This window comes from Dromaius novaehollandiae, chromosome 7 (genome assembly GCF_036370855.1).
Source record: "Dromaius novaehollandiae isolate bDroNov1 chromosome 7, bDroNov1.hap1, whole genome shotgun sequence".
NCBI lineage: Eukaryota > Metazoa > Chordata > Aves > Casuariiformes > Dromaiidae > Dromaius > Dromaius novaehollandiae.
The window spans coordinates 6,658,277-6,677,588 of record NC_088104.1 but is presented as its reverse complement, the minus strand read 5'-3'; the positions used below and the strand labels follow the sequence as shown (position 1 = coordinate 6,677,588).

Genomic DNA, 19,312 nt, shown 5'->3' with positions numbered 1-19,312 from the left:
TTACAGGGATTATGAGAAATAGTTCCTATGGAGAACCATGGTAAATTAAGAAAAAAATACATCCCCACCCCCACCAGTCCACTGGGGATTATTACACCAAGGTGTAATTTAGAGATCTTCATGCAGGGAAATGGTAGAGCTCAGGATCCCCATCAAAATTCTTCCTACAAGCATAAGGCCAGATTCTGACCTACTATCCAGTGTAAATCTGAAATAACTCCAATGATGCCAACTGTCTGAGTATCTCTAAGGAAATGAATAAATTTAAACTTTTAAAATAATTCACATTTAAACTAACGTGAAGCAAACAAAAATGTCTCACTGAGAGGAAACGTGAGACATAATAAATTTAATCAGTCAATATAAGAGTTTATCATTTCGAACTCATGCTTGAACCAGCCCATACTGACTAGCTGAAATTTAGTTCTGCCTGGGTATTAATATTTGAGATTGACTTTTCTGTAAAATAAACAATGATGTTTATGCAAAGAGCAACTAGCTTCTCATGCCTCATAAAAATTACAATTATGCAAAAACTGAGGGCCAAAATCATCTTTGATGACTTTGACAGAATAAAGGCAGAAACTGTAAGATCATAGCTATATGATATGAAACTATTTAATTCACTATTTTATAGAAAATATTTTTTAACATTCTATTGACATAATATACAGCTATACACCTCCTAAAGTTATCCAAACACGTGCAGAGCTGCAAAAACATTCAAATAGCATTTGCGTAAAAAGCACAAGTTGCCATTAAAGAAGGAATTTAGGCATTTGTACAACATACCATTCTGTCCCTTCAATTTGCTCTTCTCCTTCACCTCCTTTTAGTTTTCATTTTATATTTAAATTTAAAAACTAGTCAACACACTGATATAAGTATGTAGATTTTCATTTAAATAAGTCAGTCAACAATCTTTTTTATAAAGTATTTAACACTTCATTGTAGAAACATAGGCAAAATGACTATTATAACCAAAATGAAAAATACTGTTCAATTTAAAAAAATGTACTTAAACAAGAACCTGAAAAAGTTTATGATATGCATAACATTGTTCAAGCAAAATTGCACTAGTATTACATAAATCAGGAGTTTATAAAGGCCCCAATATGGCAAAGTTTAGAAATAGGTAGTATGCATGCACAATAGTACAACAAAAATCTTTTATAAAACAGCAGTTATTTTTGTAATGCTTGTACAAAGGGAATAAAGAGCAACCACAAACATATTTAATCTGTTAGGTTAATATATTATGATAGCTAAAAGTCAGTCATGTCTTGCAGAGGAACGAAGAGTCCTCCACAGTATGTGTGTGAATAAGTCTTTTGTGCCTTTACAGTTATGTATAAAATATTTTGATTCAGTTTAAACCTGAAAGAAACTGTATTCTCTATTTCCATCAAAATTAAAAAAAGATGAGTCAGATTTTTCATCTTAGCAACAACAGAAAACAGACCAGGTCAGAGGAAGTGCTGGAAACTGATACTCTTGCTTTTCAGTTTTCATAATTGAATTTTGATATTTGATCCAGACTATTGAAACTTGGGCTTAAGTAAAGTTCCACTAATATGCAATTTGGTTATGTTTTACCTCAGCAATATTACAGTTTATCTTCACTTAAAGGAAACACTGGTGTGTTTTGGACCCCTTAGTATATCTTTAAACAAGTATGACTTTTTTGTGATTGTCAAAACTGAATGCTGTGATCATGTGTGTGTGCTTAAGGTTTTTTTTTTTCCTTCCTACTGCTTGGTATGTGTTGGGGAATTATTAATCCATAAGTAATGCATATGATTAAGTGAATAAACGTATAATGCATGTGTAGGCAATGCCCTCTTGTGCTCTAGGGTGGCTACTGTCCTACAGGACTGTTGGAGTTCGTATGCTTTGTCCCACAGCAAGTAAGGTTTCAGCTTTCAAGATATATTGTTACTATGTTCTATAAGGTTTTAATAAATACAAAGCTTGTTTACATGGTATATATGTTTAGTATATCATGTACAGTCACTGAATTTCTGAAACATAATCATTTGTGTTCATGCAGATCATTAGATGTTTCATTTCTATAGTCTTGTTTACTTCTCGGCAACCTACAGCTAATTTAAAAGCAAGTTATGTTTGTTTGTGAAAAGTTATCTAGCTTTATCAGGATTTGAAGAGAAATTCTAATGGGCACAAAGAAGAGAGTAGACCATTCAACCATTCTTTCACCATTTAAAATAAACAGAATTACACACTGTACTACAGCTTCCAGACTACATAATGAAAAAGTGCAGATACCATCTTCATTGATTAAGTAGAACCAAAAAAGTTCATAGAAAATAGATTGCTCATTTTCACGCTACAAACGAATACGTTGTTTGCAATTTTAACAAATTTAAAGGTGTGTTATTTCAGCAGCATTGTTGTAAATTGTACCGTAGTGCAGTTTCTTTTTCATAAAAATACCTTACAAATGGTCAGTCGAAAGTCATCAGCAAAGGAAAAACCCAGAAAACAATCAACCAAACAAAAAACAGAGGTAATGCTGATGCCAAAACAATTATAATACTGTTGGTACATAGAAAAGTAATCCTTATATTTTATACATTTATACAGAGTATAAAAGGTAACAGCAGATTATGCCACAGTCTCCCTTATCCCAATATCTATTTTCTTTGGAAGGAGTTCTCTTCTTTCATCAACACTTGCTAAGGAGTTTCGACAGTTTTGTCCATCCACGTATAACTTTGCATATACTGGATTGGAGTAATTTGTTGGCTGCAGAGAAATTAAGCATACATTAGATCAGTCAGATTAAACTGAAATAAATGTTTATGGAAATGGAAATGGTTTTGTTAAACCAAGAACGAGTACACATAAAATATAGCTGGACATATTTAATAGGTACCTCGACTTCTGCCAAACCTGATAATGAGTTAATTATTTAGTTAAAATTAAAATCATGGTATGAGACATGCTATTAAAATAATCAATGACGTGACATGCAGAATAGTATGACATTAAAACCATAAAAACAGTGATGATAATAAAAACAAAAACCTTGAAAAATGTCTCTGAAGTTGACTTGTCCACCTTATTACACTGGAAGATTTCAGAATAGATATGAGGAAGTTTATAGAAGAGGTGCACTGTGAGACCATGTAACAAGTTTAACAGTAGAAAACTGCAACCAACAGGTTCCGTATATTACCTGTTCTAAGACATCAGCATCCCATCAATTGCTGACCATGTTTTCGAATTCTGTGGCCCAAATATACAACATGATTTGACCAAAAATTCAATACTTTAGTAATGTAAATTAAACTTTATTTAATAATAAACCAGCATAACTGTTAACACATCATAGTATTTACAGATTGAGAAGTATTTTCTCAGTGTTAATGATTTTGGTAGTTTCAACTGTAATAAAAAAATCTCCTGAAATGAGTGGTACTTAAGCATAGGACAAGTCCATTTTTAGTTCTGCAAAGCACTTCAGTCCATAAGAATCTCCTGAGTCTGACAGCATAGAAGGATGTGTAACATGGACGAAAACTTACTCTTCTACCATTCATGCTAAAGAGAAAGCATTATCCGGGGTTTTTAATGCAACTGTCTCCATTTATTCCTTCACACTTTGTGTTTTTATTGTCTCATAGAAGACCTTTGCTATCCAACTAGATTTTCAGCTTATTACCTATAATAACTGGAAAGGGTACCTTACGATCGTTCTCTAACAAAACAGTACAGCTTAGCTTATTCAAATACTGCAAGTGGAACAGCAGTAAGCTAAAAAACAGGTAAATTGATTTGTTTGGTGCATGTAAGAAGTGGCTGAACTTCAGAGTAACCTAGCTCAGAAGTGGATAAATGTTCTTTACTTGTGAACACCCAGACTACACCCTGGCTAACATGGATTAAAAGCAGATTAGAAACTTTTCTCTTCCTTCCCTTTTGAGCAATACCCTCTCTGAACCAAGATTTCCATATTCTTTAGGCTAGCTAGATGTGGCAGCTACTCATCTAGGTTAGTTAAAAGCTGCCTATTCCTTCTGTTACAGATGATAAAGTGATTGCCTGGTATCACATTTTCCTGGAATGGAGGCAGAAAAAGGTGAGTCACATTTATTTTTAAAAAAAAAAAGAAAGAAAGAAGAAGCTACTCTTCTATATTAATGGCACATAAATATGTAATCAGCCATTGTAGTAATTTATGAGAGCAAATTCTCAGTTATACTTTTCTGTGCACATTGACTTGGAGAACTTTACATCAGTGGTAGCAATTATCATCAGCAATTTAAGATAACAAATTTAGGTTTATTTCAGTTGGCAGGACTTTTCATTTGATTGACAATCACTATTAAGGATAAAAACTACAACAGTATAATGACACTTCTCATTTGTCAGTGCCTCATGGAGTTATGGACATATATCAAGCAGTAGGTAATGTCTTATGATACCTCTTTGTGGGTACCAATAGTATAACGCAGTATGCGCTACAGTGAGATACAGAAAGTAACTTGAATGACTTGAATAATGGAAATGATCAGAGATAGGTGTATATTCTACCTTCCCTCATCCAGTTTTGTGGTCCATCAGAAATATCATACTCTATATAAATTGTTAAACTTTCAAATACTAAAAAACTTATTTTTATCATGCAAGAATGCAAATGGCACAAAGAGGAATATATAAACTGAGGCATATGAAAATGAATGTTCTAATGATGTCCCTTTCTTTTTAAACTTTAGTGGTTGCAAAATCATGCTAAACTTCAGTCAAAGTCTGATGTTTTATACGTAACTATTTTACGATGTTAATTATCATTATCAATAAAAATTGTTTGGAAGCTGAACAGTCCAAAAATGCATCGCAAATATTAATGGAAATTGCTCATTTTAGTGTATATGAAATTCTCCTAAATTAAAAGGACCTGTTTTAATTTACTTGGAAACTTCTTTCAGTTTGATAAACTTCACTAAGTGCCTTTAATTACCTATATATTGCATATGTATCAAGATATACTTCTGTCATTTTTGTTTAACACTATGAAAAGCATGACATTGCTTACGGTTTTGCATTCTTTTGCAAAGATACATTTACAGCTTTAGATCATGTTACAATGATGGGTACAGATGAAATTTTGTACGCAGAGAGGCACTCCCTATTACAAATTTGAAATGTATTATTTCCTGTCATTCTTCTTGCCAATTAAACAAAGAAAAACAAAATAAAAAACAAACAGAAAATGCCTCTAATCTAAAATGACACACAAACTTTGTTTAGGAAGTGGCTGTGGTGGAATGAAATGGATTTGAATCATCATTTCTCACCCCTGCAGATAGTGGTCCTTTCAAGTCAGAGTTTAGGTAGATGGATGGAGCTGTGTGGGGAAGCTTGAATGCAGTGGGCCCTCCCCCTATGTATCTGGCCTGTATAAACAGAAAATTTTAGTTTCTGTGCTAACAGAGCATCTTCCACATGTACTTTTAATCACTGTTAAGCAAACAGTGCAGTGATTAAAAACATTCTTTTAGAGCTATCTCCAATTAAAAAAGCCTCATCTAATTACAAGTATTCTTTAGCTGGGAATATTCTTGCATTGAAAAGGAGAATGAAATTCAGCATCTGAAAATCATTTTCCATTAAGCATTAGAGCCAGGCTTCAAAATAAGCATCCGTTCAGTTCAGTTACTCATTCTCCAGTGAGCTAGTCCCTTTTCATCTTACCTCTTGTATTCCGCACACTGACGACGCGATTCAGCAATGCCATTGCTAGAGCTAACAGTAATCCGGTTATTGCTTTGTCAGAAATGCCACAGAGTGATGGCTGCCCTTTGCTGTATGTCTGATTACAGAGCTCTAGGAAAGATACCGCAGCTTTACCCTGTCCGTCCCATGTCACGTCACTCAGGGAGTTCAACCACTAAAGAGTAGTGCTGCAGAAGCGACAGCATCTTTTACAATAAAATGATAACACTTACTGGCTTTGTGTAAATATTTAATCTATCCAGCCAGGACTCTGAATGCTTTGTGCTTTTGGAACTTTTCATATGTGAAATAAGATAGTCTCATATACATTTTATATATATTACATTATTATAATTATACATTATTATTATATTATTATACAATATATATTGTATATTTGTGACTAAATTAAAAAAGATAGGTTATGATTTGGTAATTTAAGGTAGATATTTCTATGACAGAAATGCATTTTGCAGTTTAGTTCTCACTCTGTTTTGGTAAAATGCAGACACCAGAAAAGAATGTCCATCAACCAGCATCACGCTGCAAAACAATTTATAACATACACATGAAGTTTTTTCCAATAAAATCTAACTTATCTTTATATTCATTGTATAGCTAAATCTAAATGTTGCTTTTTTTAAGTTTCTATTAATCACAGTCAAAGTCAAAATCATTGTAACACATAAAATAAATAGTTTTGCCACTAGAAAAAAACATTACCTTTTCTGCATTTACAGTAAAATCTGAGGGTAGAAGACCACCTTCACTGTGATCATGGCCAACCTCATACATGTTATATGATGGATTACCAATTTCTACATTGATTCCTCCATTGATAATAGGTTGTCTTCTGATAGTTTTTGTCCTATAATGAATTAACAAAAAAAACAGACTAGTGAATTTTCAAGTCATTTCTTGGATCCTTCATCCTAAAAAAGTATGAATTTTACTTTATTTATTTTAAATCATTAAGATGAAAGAGCATTTCCTGCAGAAACGATCAGAAAGTCCTTGTTTTCTTCAAACAAAGTAGCATTTCCAGCATATGTGCAGATCTGACATGGACTGGAAGTAGCATTTTACTGTTTTTTTCAGTTTGGTTGTAGCAGTGTGAAGTCATATAACGCACTCAGTCATTGTTTATGCCCCTGAATTCCTCCCACTCTTTCCAAATTTCCCTCAAATCTCAAGGAAGACCCTGCAAATTCATTGCAGCTTCTCTGCAGTAATCAGGATGGACCTAATATGAACCATCCACTTTCTCATTTGAAAGCAGCAGGCCAAAGTTAGGCATAATCTGAGGACAAGCAAACAGTTTCATTGTGATACATTAAAAATTCCAGTTTGTATTCCTTATCAATTGGTTATTGAAGAGATGAAGTTCAACTGGAATTTTTTCAAACTTTAGTAAAGATGAATTCTTATTTTTAAACTTGAATTAAGTAACAATGAAGACCAGTACATGATTTTCACATAATTGAGTTTAACTGCCCGAGTTGCTGAATTCAGTTCTTTTAGCTAAGGAGATTTTAGTTCAAGCAACTGAAATAACCTAAAGAGGGTAATTTTTCCTGATGCAGCATGTTCTCTAGAATTATGAGGCAATACTAGAGAAGTCACAGGATGCTAAAAGATCTGTTTTTTTCAGCAATGGCATAGAAAAATGTATTTCTTAAACACTTATCTGTACTGTACAAATGTTGAACAACCTAAACCTAGTTTAATACTTGAAAGTCTTCTCTGAAGAGATAACAAAAGCTAAAACACACTTTCAAATACAATTTCAAGAAAAAAGATTTTTTTAAATTCATTTCTGTTCAGGTCCACTTCTGTTTTACTACTGAAGATCTATTATGTAACAAGTGAGAGTAACTTGCTCAACTGAAATGACTTACAGACCAGCAACTAGTTTTCAGGATTTGGCTATGATTAAATTTGGTGCTTAGGAACAGCAGCACATGACGTCTGTGGAGCCTGGCATGCTAAGTGTTACTAACACTGAGATCAGGGAATTTATACATATTTCTGGCTTTTAGAAAAGGGTTTAAAAATTTATGCTTACTAGTAAACAACAGAGTTTGCAGTAGAGATGCTGTGTGTGAGATGGTAATGACAGTCTGGAGGACTGAAATAGTCTCATGGAAGGTCATGTTTACAGCAGTGGTAGGTTCATCACACATTTCTACAGGACTTTACAAAAGAAGTCATTATCTGAGCTTCACAGGTGGGTAATAAGCCATGGGAGAAAGGAAGTAAGCTGTTCAGGACTGAAAACAGGCCAATTACAGGCCTGCAGTAGATGCTATGCCTTCTGATTGCCAGGCCAGGTGTTCTCTACTAGGCCACACTTATTATTTGGAGTCTGATTTTTCCTTGTTATATCTCCATCTCCAGTGCCACCACTTTGCTAACCATGAAGAAGCTATCAGCGCTCCCAGGTGTCTCCATAGAGCAGAAACATCTTTGCTTCCCCTGCCACCTACCGCCCTATCATTCTTCATGTTGTGTACTCCACCTTCTCCCCTACTGCCTTCATCTCTGTATCCTCACACGATCAAGATTCTCATAACATGTATTCCACTCTACACTGCCTATCTCAGTTTTTATTCCTCGCTGTAAACCTTTTCTTGCTCCAGACTCACCACTTCTCATTCCTTTTGCCTCTGTTTTTTCCAATGCCAACAGAAAATTGCATATGTAATTAATTTTCCTTTTACAAATGGCCTGAGTCTCTATTGTATCAAGGTTACCTGTATCCAAGTTATAAACTTTCCTTGGCAAAAACACCAATGCACCAATCATGCACACCCAGATTTTATACCACAAACACTTCAAATGCATAAAGCTTGTTCAGGCTTAACATGGCTTTTGAAGAAGTTGCCACAGTCAAAATGTCTGCTGCCCTCCCTAACTTAATTATCAGCTCTAAGGAAGCTCAGTTCAAAAGAATAAAGATTTACTGGTCAGTCCTGGAACACAGCTTGCTATACAGGATACTAACAAAATGCTGTAATGATGACAAGGCTTGTGACTCTATGGTAGATACTCTGAATATTGTTTAAATTTTAACTATAAATTGCATAAAATCAAATCGTATTAATCAATGTAAATAAACCAGAGTGAATACAATTAGAAACTGGAAATTCTGCACAGACTGTCTACAAGTATTTATAGAGATGAACATTCTTTCTTGATTACATGGTTTCAATGAAATACCTTAATTCTGTTTACTAAGTTCACTAAGTCTCTGGATAAAAATATTAACACTTATACAGCTTTGGCAGGATTGGTCAAGTTTGACAGGAAAAGGACTATACTTACTTATCTACCGTATGCTGGAATATAAATAATAGGGACGATTATTCCTACAAGAACCAAAATGTAATCAACTCATTGCATCCAGGGACAGGGATTTTAATAAATACTTTTTCTACATGTACAAAGTGGACTTTTGATATGAAAAGAGCTGTTTATATTTTAAATATTTTGTTCATTTTTTTTACTCCATACAAAAGTATAAAATTACTTACCTTCGTTTTCTTTTACAAAGAAATAGTCCAATTACCAGAGTAGTGATCAAAGTCACCAATAAAACAAGAGGAACAATGATTGCAATGCTTCCTGAAACAGGAAAAGGAAATATCATTGAATATCGTTGAATATTGAGTTTCGAATGTAATCATTTTCTGATCTAGCCATTTTCACAGCTGTGAAATAGTGAAATTAATTAAAAAAGAATAATTTCACTCACCAATATATGATGTGATTTTTGCTGAGGTTCATAAATTTGAGATTTGAATATTGATAAATGGAGAAGTATTGTTACAGATATTGCTGTACACACTACAAGTAAGTTTATCAACAAACGATGCACTCCTTTATTCTGGGTATCAATACTTTGCATTAATTCTCACTACACACAACTCTTCTAAATTTTGCCCTCTTTTACCGTACGATTATGTATGGAACAGCTTGGATTGAGTAGCATGGTCACTGACTTTAACTGCCTCTGTCATCTTGTGCACTTCGTTTAAATCACATGGTAATTAATTTAAAAGATTTAGCAGTCATGGATCTGACTCAATAATTCTGTTACTAGCTTTTATATATATTTATTACTTTTACTTGTAAGAAAAATGAAAAGCAGTAAGCAAAATTCATTTATAGGTGGTTGGTACATTCCTGCATTTTACTGCATTCAACTTGAGAGCCAATCATTTTGTTATGTTGATATAAGCAAACAAGGCAACTGCAGTTATGCTTAATGTAGCAGAAAAACAGTGCACAGATCAGACAGTGATGTTCACGGAAAGGACAAGAGTCGAGAACAGAGATGAAGAAAATTGTCTGAACTTTATTTCGGCAGGTGACTTCAGTGACACAAGACTACCTGCAGGAAGAAGGTCAGCAATCGTATCCTTCTAAGAATTTCACAGTTCTAATATAAGTATCTGGCAACAAAGAAATAAATGCTACAAATAATTTTATGCTGTAACAGCTCTCAAACTGCCTCTTGCAGACTACAGGACTCCAGCAAGAGGAATATGTGGAACGACATAAATTTTCTTTAATATCACAATACATAACGTGAAAAATGAAAATATCATTCATGTATCGTGTTAGATTGACAACTACATAAGTTGTTTGCAGTCTCTGCTCTAAATTAAACATGGTCTAAATAACGAACTTCAAAATATATAACTGGATTCTACCCAAAGGCTTACTGGAAGCCAAGTCAGATTGTAATAGGCCCAAAATGAAGTACTACTGAATCAAAAACCTGGGGCATTCTGTACTCATTCAAACTTACGAAGATCCAACGTGTAAAGGACATTCCAGAAATGCCACTGTGAGACCACATTTGTGTAAAAAACTGGAAGAAGTTCCACTTTGAAGAAAAAAAAGTTGTTTATGTCTTCACAGGTGCATGTATATATATGTATATACATGTGTTAATGTGTATGCATGTATGTGTATATACATATATATATGTGTGTGTGTGTGTGTGTGTGTGTGTATATACATATTTATAAACAAAAATGCAATAGAAAAAAAAAACCCTACCAGGCATAAGTTGCTGTCTGGTGATCATTGTGCAGTTTGGGGTCTAACCACAGACACAACATAAATGCCTCTTTTCTAAATCATCGCAGGTATTTCCTCAACAAGAAATACTGCCCACTTTTCTGACCATTTCCAGCATGTAAGTATTATTTTACTTGTCTGGATTGCTAGGTAGATTTCATCTAAGCACCAAGCTGACCTGAATAGCGGGCAATTCATCCCAGGTGGGTTAAATGTGACTGAGGGATGTACAGCAGGATATCATCAGCATACTCAGTGCACTGCAGGCTACCTTGTCCAGTTTAAACTGCTGATAGCACAGCAATACCATCCTTTTATGCTTACAGACATGTTTAAAAAATATGACAGGAGCTATTCTTACTTTCAGAATGATTTTCACAGTAAGAAAAGCTCAAACCTCTGCGGACAGCCAATGCAAAACATATGAACTACTTACAACTCTATTTTTGAGGCTTTCAGTGGGACTTAAATGGTCAGAGGTCTTGTACTCGCGCTCTGCACAGCAGTGATATCACCAAACACTTGTCACCTAATACATTTTTTTTTTAAGAAAAGTACAGGCTAGCCTTGAAACAGCGCGTGTAGATGTCATGACATCTATCCAAACCACCTCATATAGCACTGAATGTCAATCAAATGTTGAGAAAGACCTACATCTGTTATTTTATAAAAAAATAGGCAACCACCACATATGATTTCACAAACTCTCATTCTAAAATATCATCAAGTTATAATTTGTAAATGGATAAAATTTGACACATGATAGCTGTTGTTATTTGAAGTACTTACTTGTACTGATGTTGTCAGACTTGCTGCTTTTGGGAGCTGGCCTCTCACACTGTGTGCCTGACCAGTTGGCTGAACATCTAAAGGATCCAATTAAGATGGTGAAATTAATAGCTGTTAGCTGTTAACACACTAACCTATTAAAGAAACCACCAGCAGCCTCTCAAGAACTACACGAATGATAATAGCGATTCTACAAAATCAACAGAAGCTTCGTGAGAGGAGCCAGCAACACACCATGATGCTCTGAACATCCTGAATAACTTACTTGAAAACCATAGCTTTGTATCTTAAATTCCTGTTACTGATATTGCAATCTCAGTCATTTTCTAAAATTCTTAAATAACAAAAGCCATAACAAACAGAATATTAATATCTGTTATACCAATTACTACCTACTATACAATAATGAAGGAATACCTGAGCTGGATCTACGCATAGCCAACTTAGTCCAGCCGTGTTTATTTGCTAAGGGACGTAGTAGCATGAATGCACTATACTGTTCGAGGGTCAGCTTCCATTGGGAGCTCTAACAGCCACTTCCCCACTGCATGAAGCATACCGACTGGACAGAAAATAACGCACGCATCCAGTAACCCACAGAATCCGTAGTGACTAGGTCCTTCCATGGTACTCCTGTCCTCCACTGCTCTGACTAATGGAAAGTTTACTGCAGAACAGTTCTTACAAGCGTAGTTGTAATTATTTACTTAAGCAATTAGATCTGTCTTTGAATAATATTCACACATTAACTGTGGCTCCTCTTTTCTTTGTTTTCAGATTTAAATGTTTTTTTTAAAAAATCTGCAATTTAATTATGTTTTTAATTTTGAATTATATATAAGTAAATATGTATTTATAGAAATATGTATATGTGCACGTGTGTTTGCATGTGTGAGAGTTAAAGCATGTAAAGACACGAAACTGAAGGAACATCAATATCTGTACTGACTTCAAAGGAACTGGAATATACTTTATGTTAAGAACATATGGCTCACAAGCCAGGTGCTTGAATGAACACAAAGTTATTATGCTATAATTTCCTTATGCGAATATCAATATGTAAATTTCTTCAAATGGGACTGAAAATAGCTCTCCATGCATAAAAGCAAACACAAGGAGTCCTCACAATGCAGCCTCAGCAAATTCCTCAAAACTGAAACAAATACATGAATGAAATCCAACTACATTATTCATCCTGTTGTAAATATGATTATTTACTGCAGAACATGAAACCCTCCTTGTGGAAGCTGCAGGAAATACTCACTTTAAAACTGCCTCTTTTGCATATTGTGTAATGAATCATGTTTTTCCAAATATTTTTGAACTATTTATGAATTTCAACATAGATTAACTTTATAAAAATGCAATAAAGAATACTTTGCATACAGAACCAATGCTATCTGACACCTTTCTAAGGATTAAACATAAATTGCAGGGTTAAAAGGTGGACAGGCCTAGCCACTGACATTGTTCTGTGATACTAAAAGATTTGGAAAGGTACAAAATACTGAGGATAAAAAATCGAGGAATTCTTACAGGGTATTTCTAGCTAGCGTTGCTAGAGATGATTTTGATTCTTTTGTCTTTTTAGGTCGCTGCGGAGGAACAGCTAGTTTCCCACTTTGCTCTTACGCCTATTCCAGCACAATCCAACATTCAGACAAATCTCTTTACTGGGTTTCATGTTATGTTTGAACTTTCTTTTTGGTTCTAATTTGATTTTTGCTACAATATGTTATGCAAGTGCTCAACTCAAGCTCTATGCAGATAAATAATGCACAGATGATCTTTGAAAAATGTTTATTAATTATTAGTTGGTTCAAAAATGTTCATACAATAGATAAAATACATTATTATTTAGTAAGTTCTTTTGCCTAATCTCATAGAATAACACGGTAAATACACACTTAAGTGTCCTTTCTGTGAAGGACGTCTTTCTCCCCAGTTATTAATTAATTACAGAAGATATTGTTCACAATAATGTATTTTAAAACTCAAACCAACTGCCATTTTCTTCCTGCTTACCACCACTTCAGCACATTCTAAGTCACACTTATGATTTTAATCAAAAGATGTGCTCTCCTATTCTGCATCTATTCCATTTTTATAGATCCCATTTGAGCAATTACATCCAATGGAAATGATTACACTGATAGCCTACCTTACTAAGTTACTATTTTAAGGAATTTGCTTTTTCAAGAGATCACTGTGCAATTCATAGTTCCAAAGCAAGTATCTCTAGTCTTGTAGAGAAACACCATAAATCTTCATACTTCGTGTATTCTGTATGTATCCAAACTGTTGGCATGTGACAACCATAGAACAGAAAGTCATATTTCTTAGCAGAATTTTTGCAACATTGCTGTTGGGAATTCAACGTATGTGGTTAAAGCTTCTTTTGAGAGGCAATGTTCACTTAAAACTACACTATTGAAAAGGAATGATTTTGTTAAGAGTTAGACCTACCTTAACTTTCTACCTATATGCTTACCCTGAAAGTTTGAAACACATTCAGCTGTATAAGAGAATCATGATGATGAGCCAGTGTTAGAGCAGCTGAAAGGGTATAAAACAGTGGAACTAACAAAAGAGTCCCCGCTGAAACATGCAGGTATAAGCTTATGAGAAAACACTGCATAATGTACACACTTTTCAAAATCTCACAAGAGATAAGACATTCACAGCAGCTAAAACCCCCTTCCGCTACATTTGTAGTAGATAGACAAAATAGGGTATGAAGATTAGAAGTTCTTTATCCAAAGATTTGGCATTTTAATTGTGAAAGTCAGCAATATTAAAATACTTCTGAGGTATTTTTTCGTAAATGTCTCATAAGAACATGTTATCTACATGCCACTTCATTTTCTTTACTCCAAATATTTGTTGTCTCCAATAAACATTAATGGGACTGAAGCTGACATGATGCCAGCCATTTTATTCTATACTTAGAGGTAAAATGATTGCCCTTTTATGGTCCAGGAAGCTAATAAAGACTCTTCTTGGGCAGACAGAATAAAAAAAGAAATGAAGGCCAGAGGAAAGATGTGTTGTTTGCAAAGGAATTTGAGACAGAAAATAAGCTATGAATAGGCACATGAATAGTGATGGGGCTGGGACACGGACAACTGTTGCTATAGGGATGTGGAAAAGATGAGCAGGTTTTAACTAGTTTCACTGGTCTTCAGATACAGTAGACATAAATTATTCATAGTAAGAGAAGACATTTTTCTGATATTAGAACATTTAAACTCAGACTGCTCAGTATCTAGCATGGGAAATGACTTTAGGTTTCAGCTGATGCACATTATTTTGTACCTTTCCGAAACATTTGGTATCAGAAGCTTCCATTCTGTAGTATTGCCACCAGTTTTATTGTTAGAGATATGACATTTGCAGCATGGGCAAACAAAAAGGCATCAATGAAGCGGCACTACGTAAGACCACTGGTTCTGCTAAAGACGTTCATATTATACAGAACTGTGAAGCAGGACAGTGCTAATGCTTAACGTGAGCTATACATAAGCAAATGCGGATGGAAATAGCTGGGGAGTTTGACAGTGAAGGACATGTGGGAGTCAGCTAAGTGGTGCACGTGCTACAGTGAAGATCTTAGGGTGCAAATCTCCAGCCCCCTATAGAATTGGTGAACAGTTCCAACAGCAACAACGTCCTACAGAACAGCAGCATGAATCCTGAAAGGGAATGGCGTAAACAAAGACTGTACCTATTCTGCTGCCAAGGTCATTAATAAAGCTATGCTACAGCTCTCTCTGCTGTAATTTGTCCTACATTTAGAAAGAGACGACTGCTTGGGAAGCACACCTTCTGAGACACAGAATGCCAGTGTGACAGGAAGCATTTATGTACCATTACAGAAAAACAGAGATTTTTAAAAAAAAAAAACTAAACTGAAATCAGAAAGATGTCCTATTTGTAATAAAGAATAGTTAGAATCAAGATATTTACATTTCTGAAATTCATCATGCCGTTGTTTCAGAATTCATTTATGAAAGAAAATATGTCCTTCCTTTATTTTTTTATGACCCTTACAGGTCAGAACACTAAAAAATTTCAGACTCAATTACATTGGCACTTGACCAAAAGGAACAATTTGATTGTTAAATTTCTGAACAAATATAAAAAACTAGCAAAAAGACTAAATTGGTGGCAGTGTGCCATTTTTTCTTTTCTTTTCTTTTTTTTTTGGTGCCACAAGCATTGTCTGAAAAATATAATATAGAAGACACAATACACAGTTAGAGGTATTTTTGTAGAGAACTGCCTTCCAACTCCATATACCACTGTGTATCAAAAGACTGACAAGGAATGCAGCATTAAAAATTAGTCTAGAAATACATCAGAATCTGTGAAACTGTCATTACAGCATAGAGGTTCAAGAGCAATTGAAAATGTTTCTTACTTAAAAATGGTATTTTCTAATTATACAAGGTGATTTTTTGACTTTTCATTTCATTAGTTACATATTACACATCTTCATTTCATCAGTTACATATTAAAAAACAATAAAATATCAAAATGAAAGTTTCTAGCTTCATATTTTAAAAACATTTGCATTAAAATTCCTCTTGTAAATATCTTATCTTTGACTACTTGTTAAAGTAGTTAAAGTTGAAACAAGTTAACTACTTGTCTTATCTCTGCTACTTGTAAGACTAGAGAACAGAACATCTGCATTATAGTTATTTACTATCTGTATTTACTATTTGTATTAAATAGCACTGAAAGATGCAAATTAAAATAATCCTCTTTTTTCCCCAAAACTCTCTGGGATGACATAGCACAACAAAATCCTTGCACTGAACTAAATCACTATACTATTCCTAAAATGCAGTTAGTGATACTTTCCTAAGGCTTTCATCATACAGGCAGCAGATGTTACAGTGCTATATAGAAAACCACTTTTGAGGAACTCAGAGAATCTTAAATTTAATAAAAACCTACAAGGAAAAATAAAGTGTCACTTTAAACATAAATGTAATTATACCATATACAAATTACATACTAATATATACAAATTATACTATATACAAATCATTTATAGTTGCTACATGTGGTTCACTGCAAAGAAACAAGCCTTGAGATGCAACTTGGCCTTGTCATCCCAAAGCAAAAGAATGAAGTGAAATCATCAAAGCAATCAAGGATCATTAAACTCCCCACTACGAGGAAAATGTATACAGTACATATATTACACACATACTAATGTTATTAACATACAGTAAATATACAAAGATAAAATGTATCTAGATAGCTTTTACTCTATTACTGTAGCTGAAATTATACTGAGCACCCAAAATGAAAAGAATGGATCAAGGTGGTTAAGATACAAAAAGAACCAGAAATGACTGGATCAATAGGCATATGTAAACCATGTTTCTTTCTCCTTCTCACAGAAGTAAAATAAGTAATGAAGTGTGACGGCAACTTCTGTAACATGTTTTATCCAAACATGTTTAAACTCATGGGGAAAAGATATGTTCATCACAAGCCTGGCTAGAAATGTTCAATGAAAAAAATATATATACTCCTCTTTTCCAAGGTCTTGTTATTTCTCCCTTTGACTACCACTCTCTAAATATCCAGTTGGATTTACTTCTTTAAATAGCGCTAGTTTGTGATACAAACTGGATGCAAAATTTTTTATAATATAAAGTTAAAATCTGCTGATTATGTTCAAATTCAAGACATTTATAACAAATCTGTTTTTAGTTGAAAGAGAAAGATTTTAAAGAACCAGCATAATAGTGTGAACTTCCTGTTGCAATTGAGTAGCTCATTAAATATCCTCTAGCAGATCATAAGGAAAACATTTATTGTAAGATATTTAATGAAAGCAACTGTTCTCTCTGTCACTTTTACTGCCTGTCATGGTTAGAATTGCTTTCTACTCTCAGGCAGTCTTCTTGATGCTGCAGCTATTTTATGCTGTAATAGCTTTTTTTTTTTTTTTTTTTTTTTTTAAACTCAATCTTCAGGAAAATGCTAGGTGAGGGGATTTTAATCTGCTGTATCCTTCTTGTCCATAGCCGGACTATATCTTTTTTTGATCATAGTTCTGCCATAGATAGGAGTCTTGTGTACATGCATATACTTACACAGAAACTGTTCCCACTTAAGAAGACCTTTTGATAGGAAAGGAATGGAGAGGGGTACAGCATTATGGAATATGAGCTTGAGAAAAGTTCCCCCATCAAGAGGAATGTGCTCTTTCCTTTCAGATCTCCATAAAACATGCACACGCACACACGCACAGTGTCTCTCTCCAACCTACTGAAAATAAAGCTGGCATAAACATCTCTCATCTATTACTTTTTGTGAGAATTAGTTTTCTAATTTTCCCATGTCAGCGCTTCAAGTATTTTGTTCTCCCTTTTAAGAAATTTCAGAACTTGTTTTCCCCATTTGTTCCTTGTTGTCTTTAATACACTATTCAGCCAAACTGTTTGTTTTAGAAATGAATTAATTCTTTCTTTCTTCACTGTTCACTTGTCAGCTTCTGCTACCAAAGTTACACTTTCTTTCAAGCTCCTGTATGGAACGTGTTTTCTAATTAATCTGAAAGGCCACTGATTTCTCTACCAAATTTGCTCTCAAAAGCCATGCATCTGCTGACTGCAAGCAATTAAACAACCCAGGATGGCTTATTCTTCATTACAGAAGAAGGAACGCTCATTCTAATTTAGAAATACAACACGCACAATCTGAAGCTCTCTGAATAGTCAACACATTTAACCACAGGCAACTAATTTAATGCTGTGAATTATCCTCTGAATTTCTCTCTCTTTTTCTGATGACTCCTAGGAAACAGAAGAGCCAAACATTAGACACACAGAACTGCATAAACCTTTATGCTGCAAGTAATCTAAGAAGGAAGAAATGACTATCCTCTTACATTATCCAGCATAGTAATATAACCTTACTTTTGTCACCTTGAACTCCTCACCCACATTCATGCAAAGTTGCTCAAAATCCTATTACAGTATTTACAAACTCTCTTTAAGTTCAGTCGGATTTAGATAAGGATCAATATGATTTGTTATGTCTTGGATCACGTTGACTGTGAACTGTGTAAAACAAGAATATCCTTCATTATATTTCTATAATGCCCAGTGCAAGCACATTCTAATTTGATCATATTTACGTGCCAATGCAAATAATGGTAATACAAATACTGAGCTGTAATTATAGCAAGCTATAGTTATGATAAAGGTATAAAAGGAACAAACTTATTTGGGAGAGAGTAATATTTTTTACTAAATAAACTGATATAGCACTGCTTTTATAACAATGGAGGAAGATCTTGTGTACTGGAAAGTGTCTATATTCTTCTCTCTATATATCTATACAAGATGTAATCTCTCCCTAAACTTTGTTTCTCTTACATGAACTCCATATACAGTTAGATAATTTGTGAGGAGAAAACTGAGATGCAAAATAAAGTTAACTATTGAAACACAAGATAAACTGATAGAACAGATGCAACTGACATTTTCTGAAATAAACAGAAAAAGCATTTCTTGTTTCCCATTTGAACCTGATCTCCCTTTTGTTCTGCTTTCAGTGGATTTGTGAAGTTACTGGATGTGATTCAGAAACATCTTGTATGCTTCTAGTGTTATACATGTCCCCTACACAACCTATCAGTGAGAATCCTTAAGAAATCCTTAAGAAATTT

The 19,312-nt window shown here is 34.2% G+C and overlaps 1 protein-coding gene across 1 annotated transcript in view; it reads right to left on the bottom strand.

The window, feature by feature from the left end:
* Positions 1-881: 881 nt before the first annotated feature.
* The window catches only part of LRP1B (LDL receptor related protein 1B), a 750,266-nt gene continuing 731,835 nt past the window's right edge, over positions 882-19,312 (bottom strand). Inside the window, exons 87-91 of the mRNA XM_064515494.1 lie at positions 11,617-11,693; positions 9,273-9,363; positions 6,463-6,607; positions 5,322-5,420; positions 882-2,766 (exon numbers count right to left, since the gene is read on the bottom strand). Of these exons, the coding sequence (XP_064371564.1) occupies positions 2,626-2,766; positions 5,322-5,420; positions 6,463-6,607; positions 9,273-9,363; positions 11,617-11,693 (553 nt within the window). The 3' untranslated portion in view covers positions 882-2,625. The remainder of the gene's footprint in view (positions 2,767-5,321; positions 5,421-6,462; positions 6,608-9,272; positions 9,364-11,616; positions 11,694-19,312) is intronic.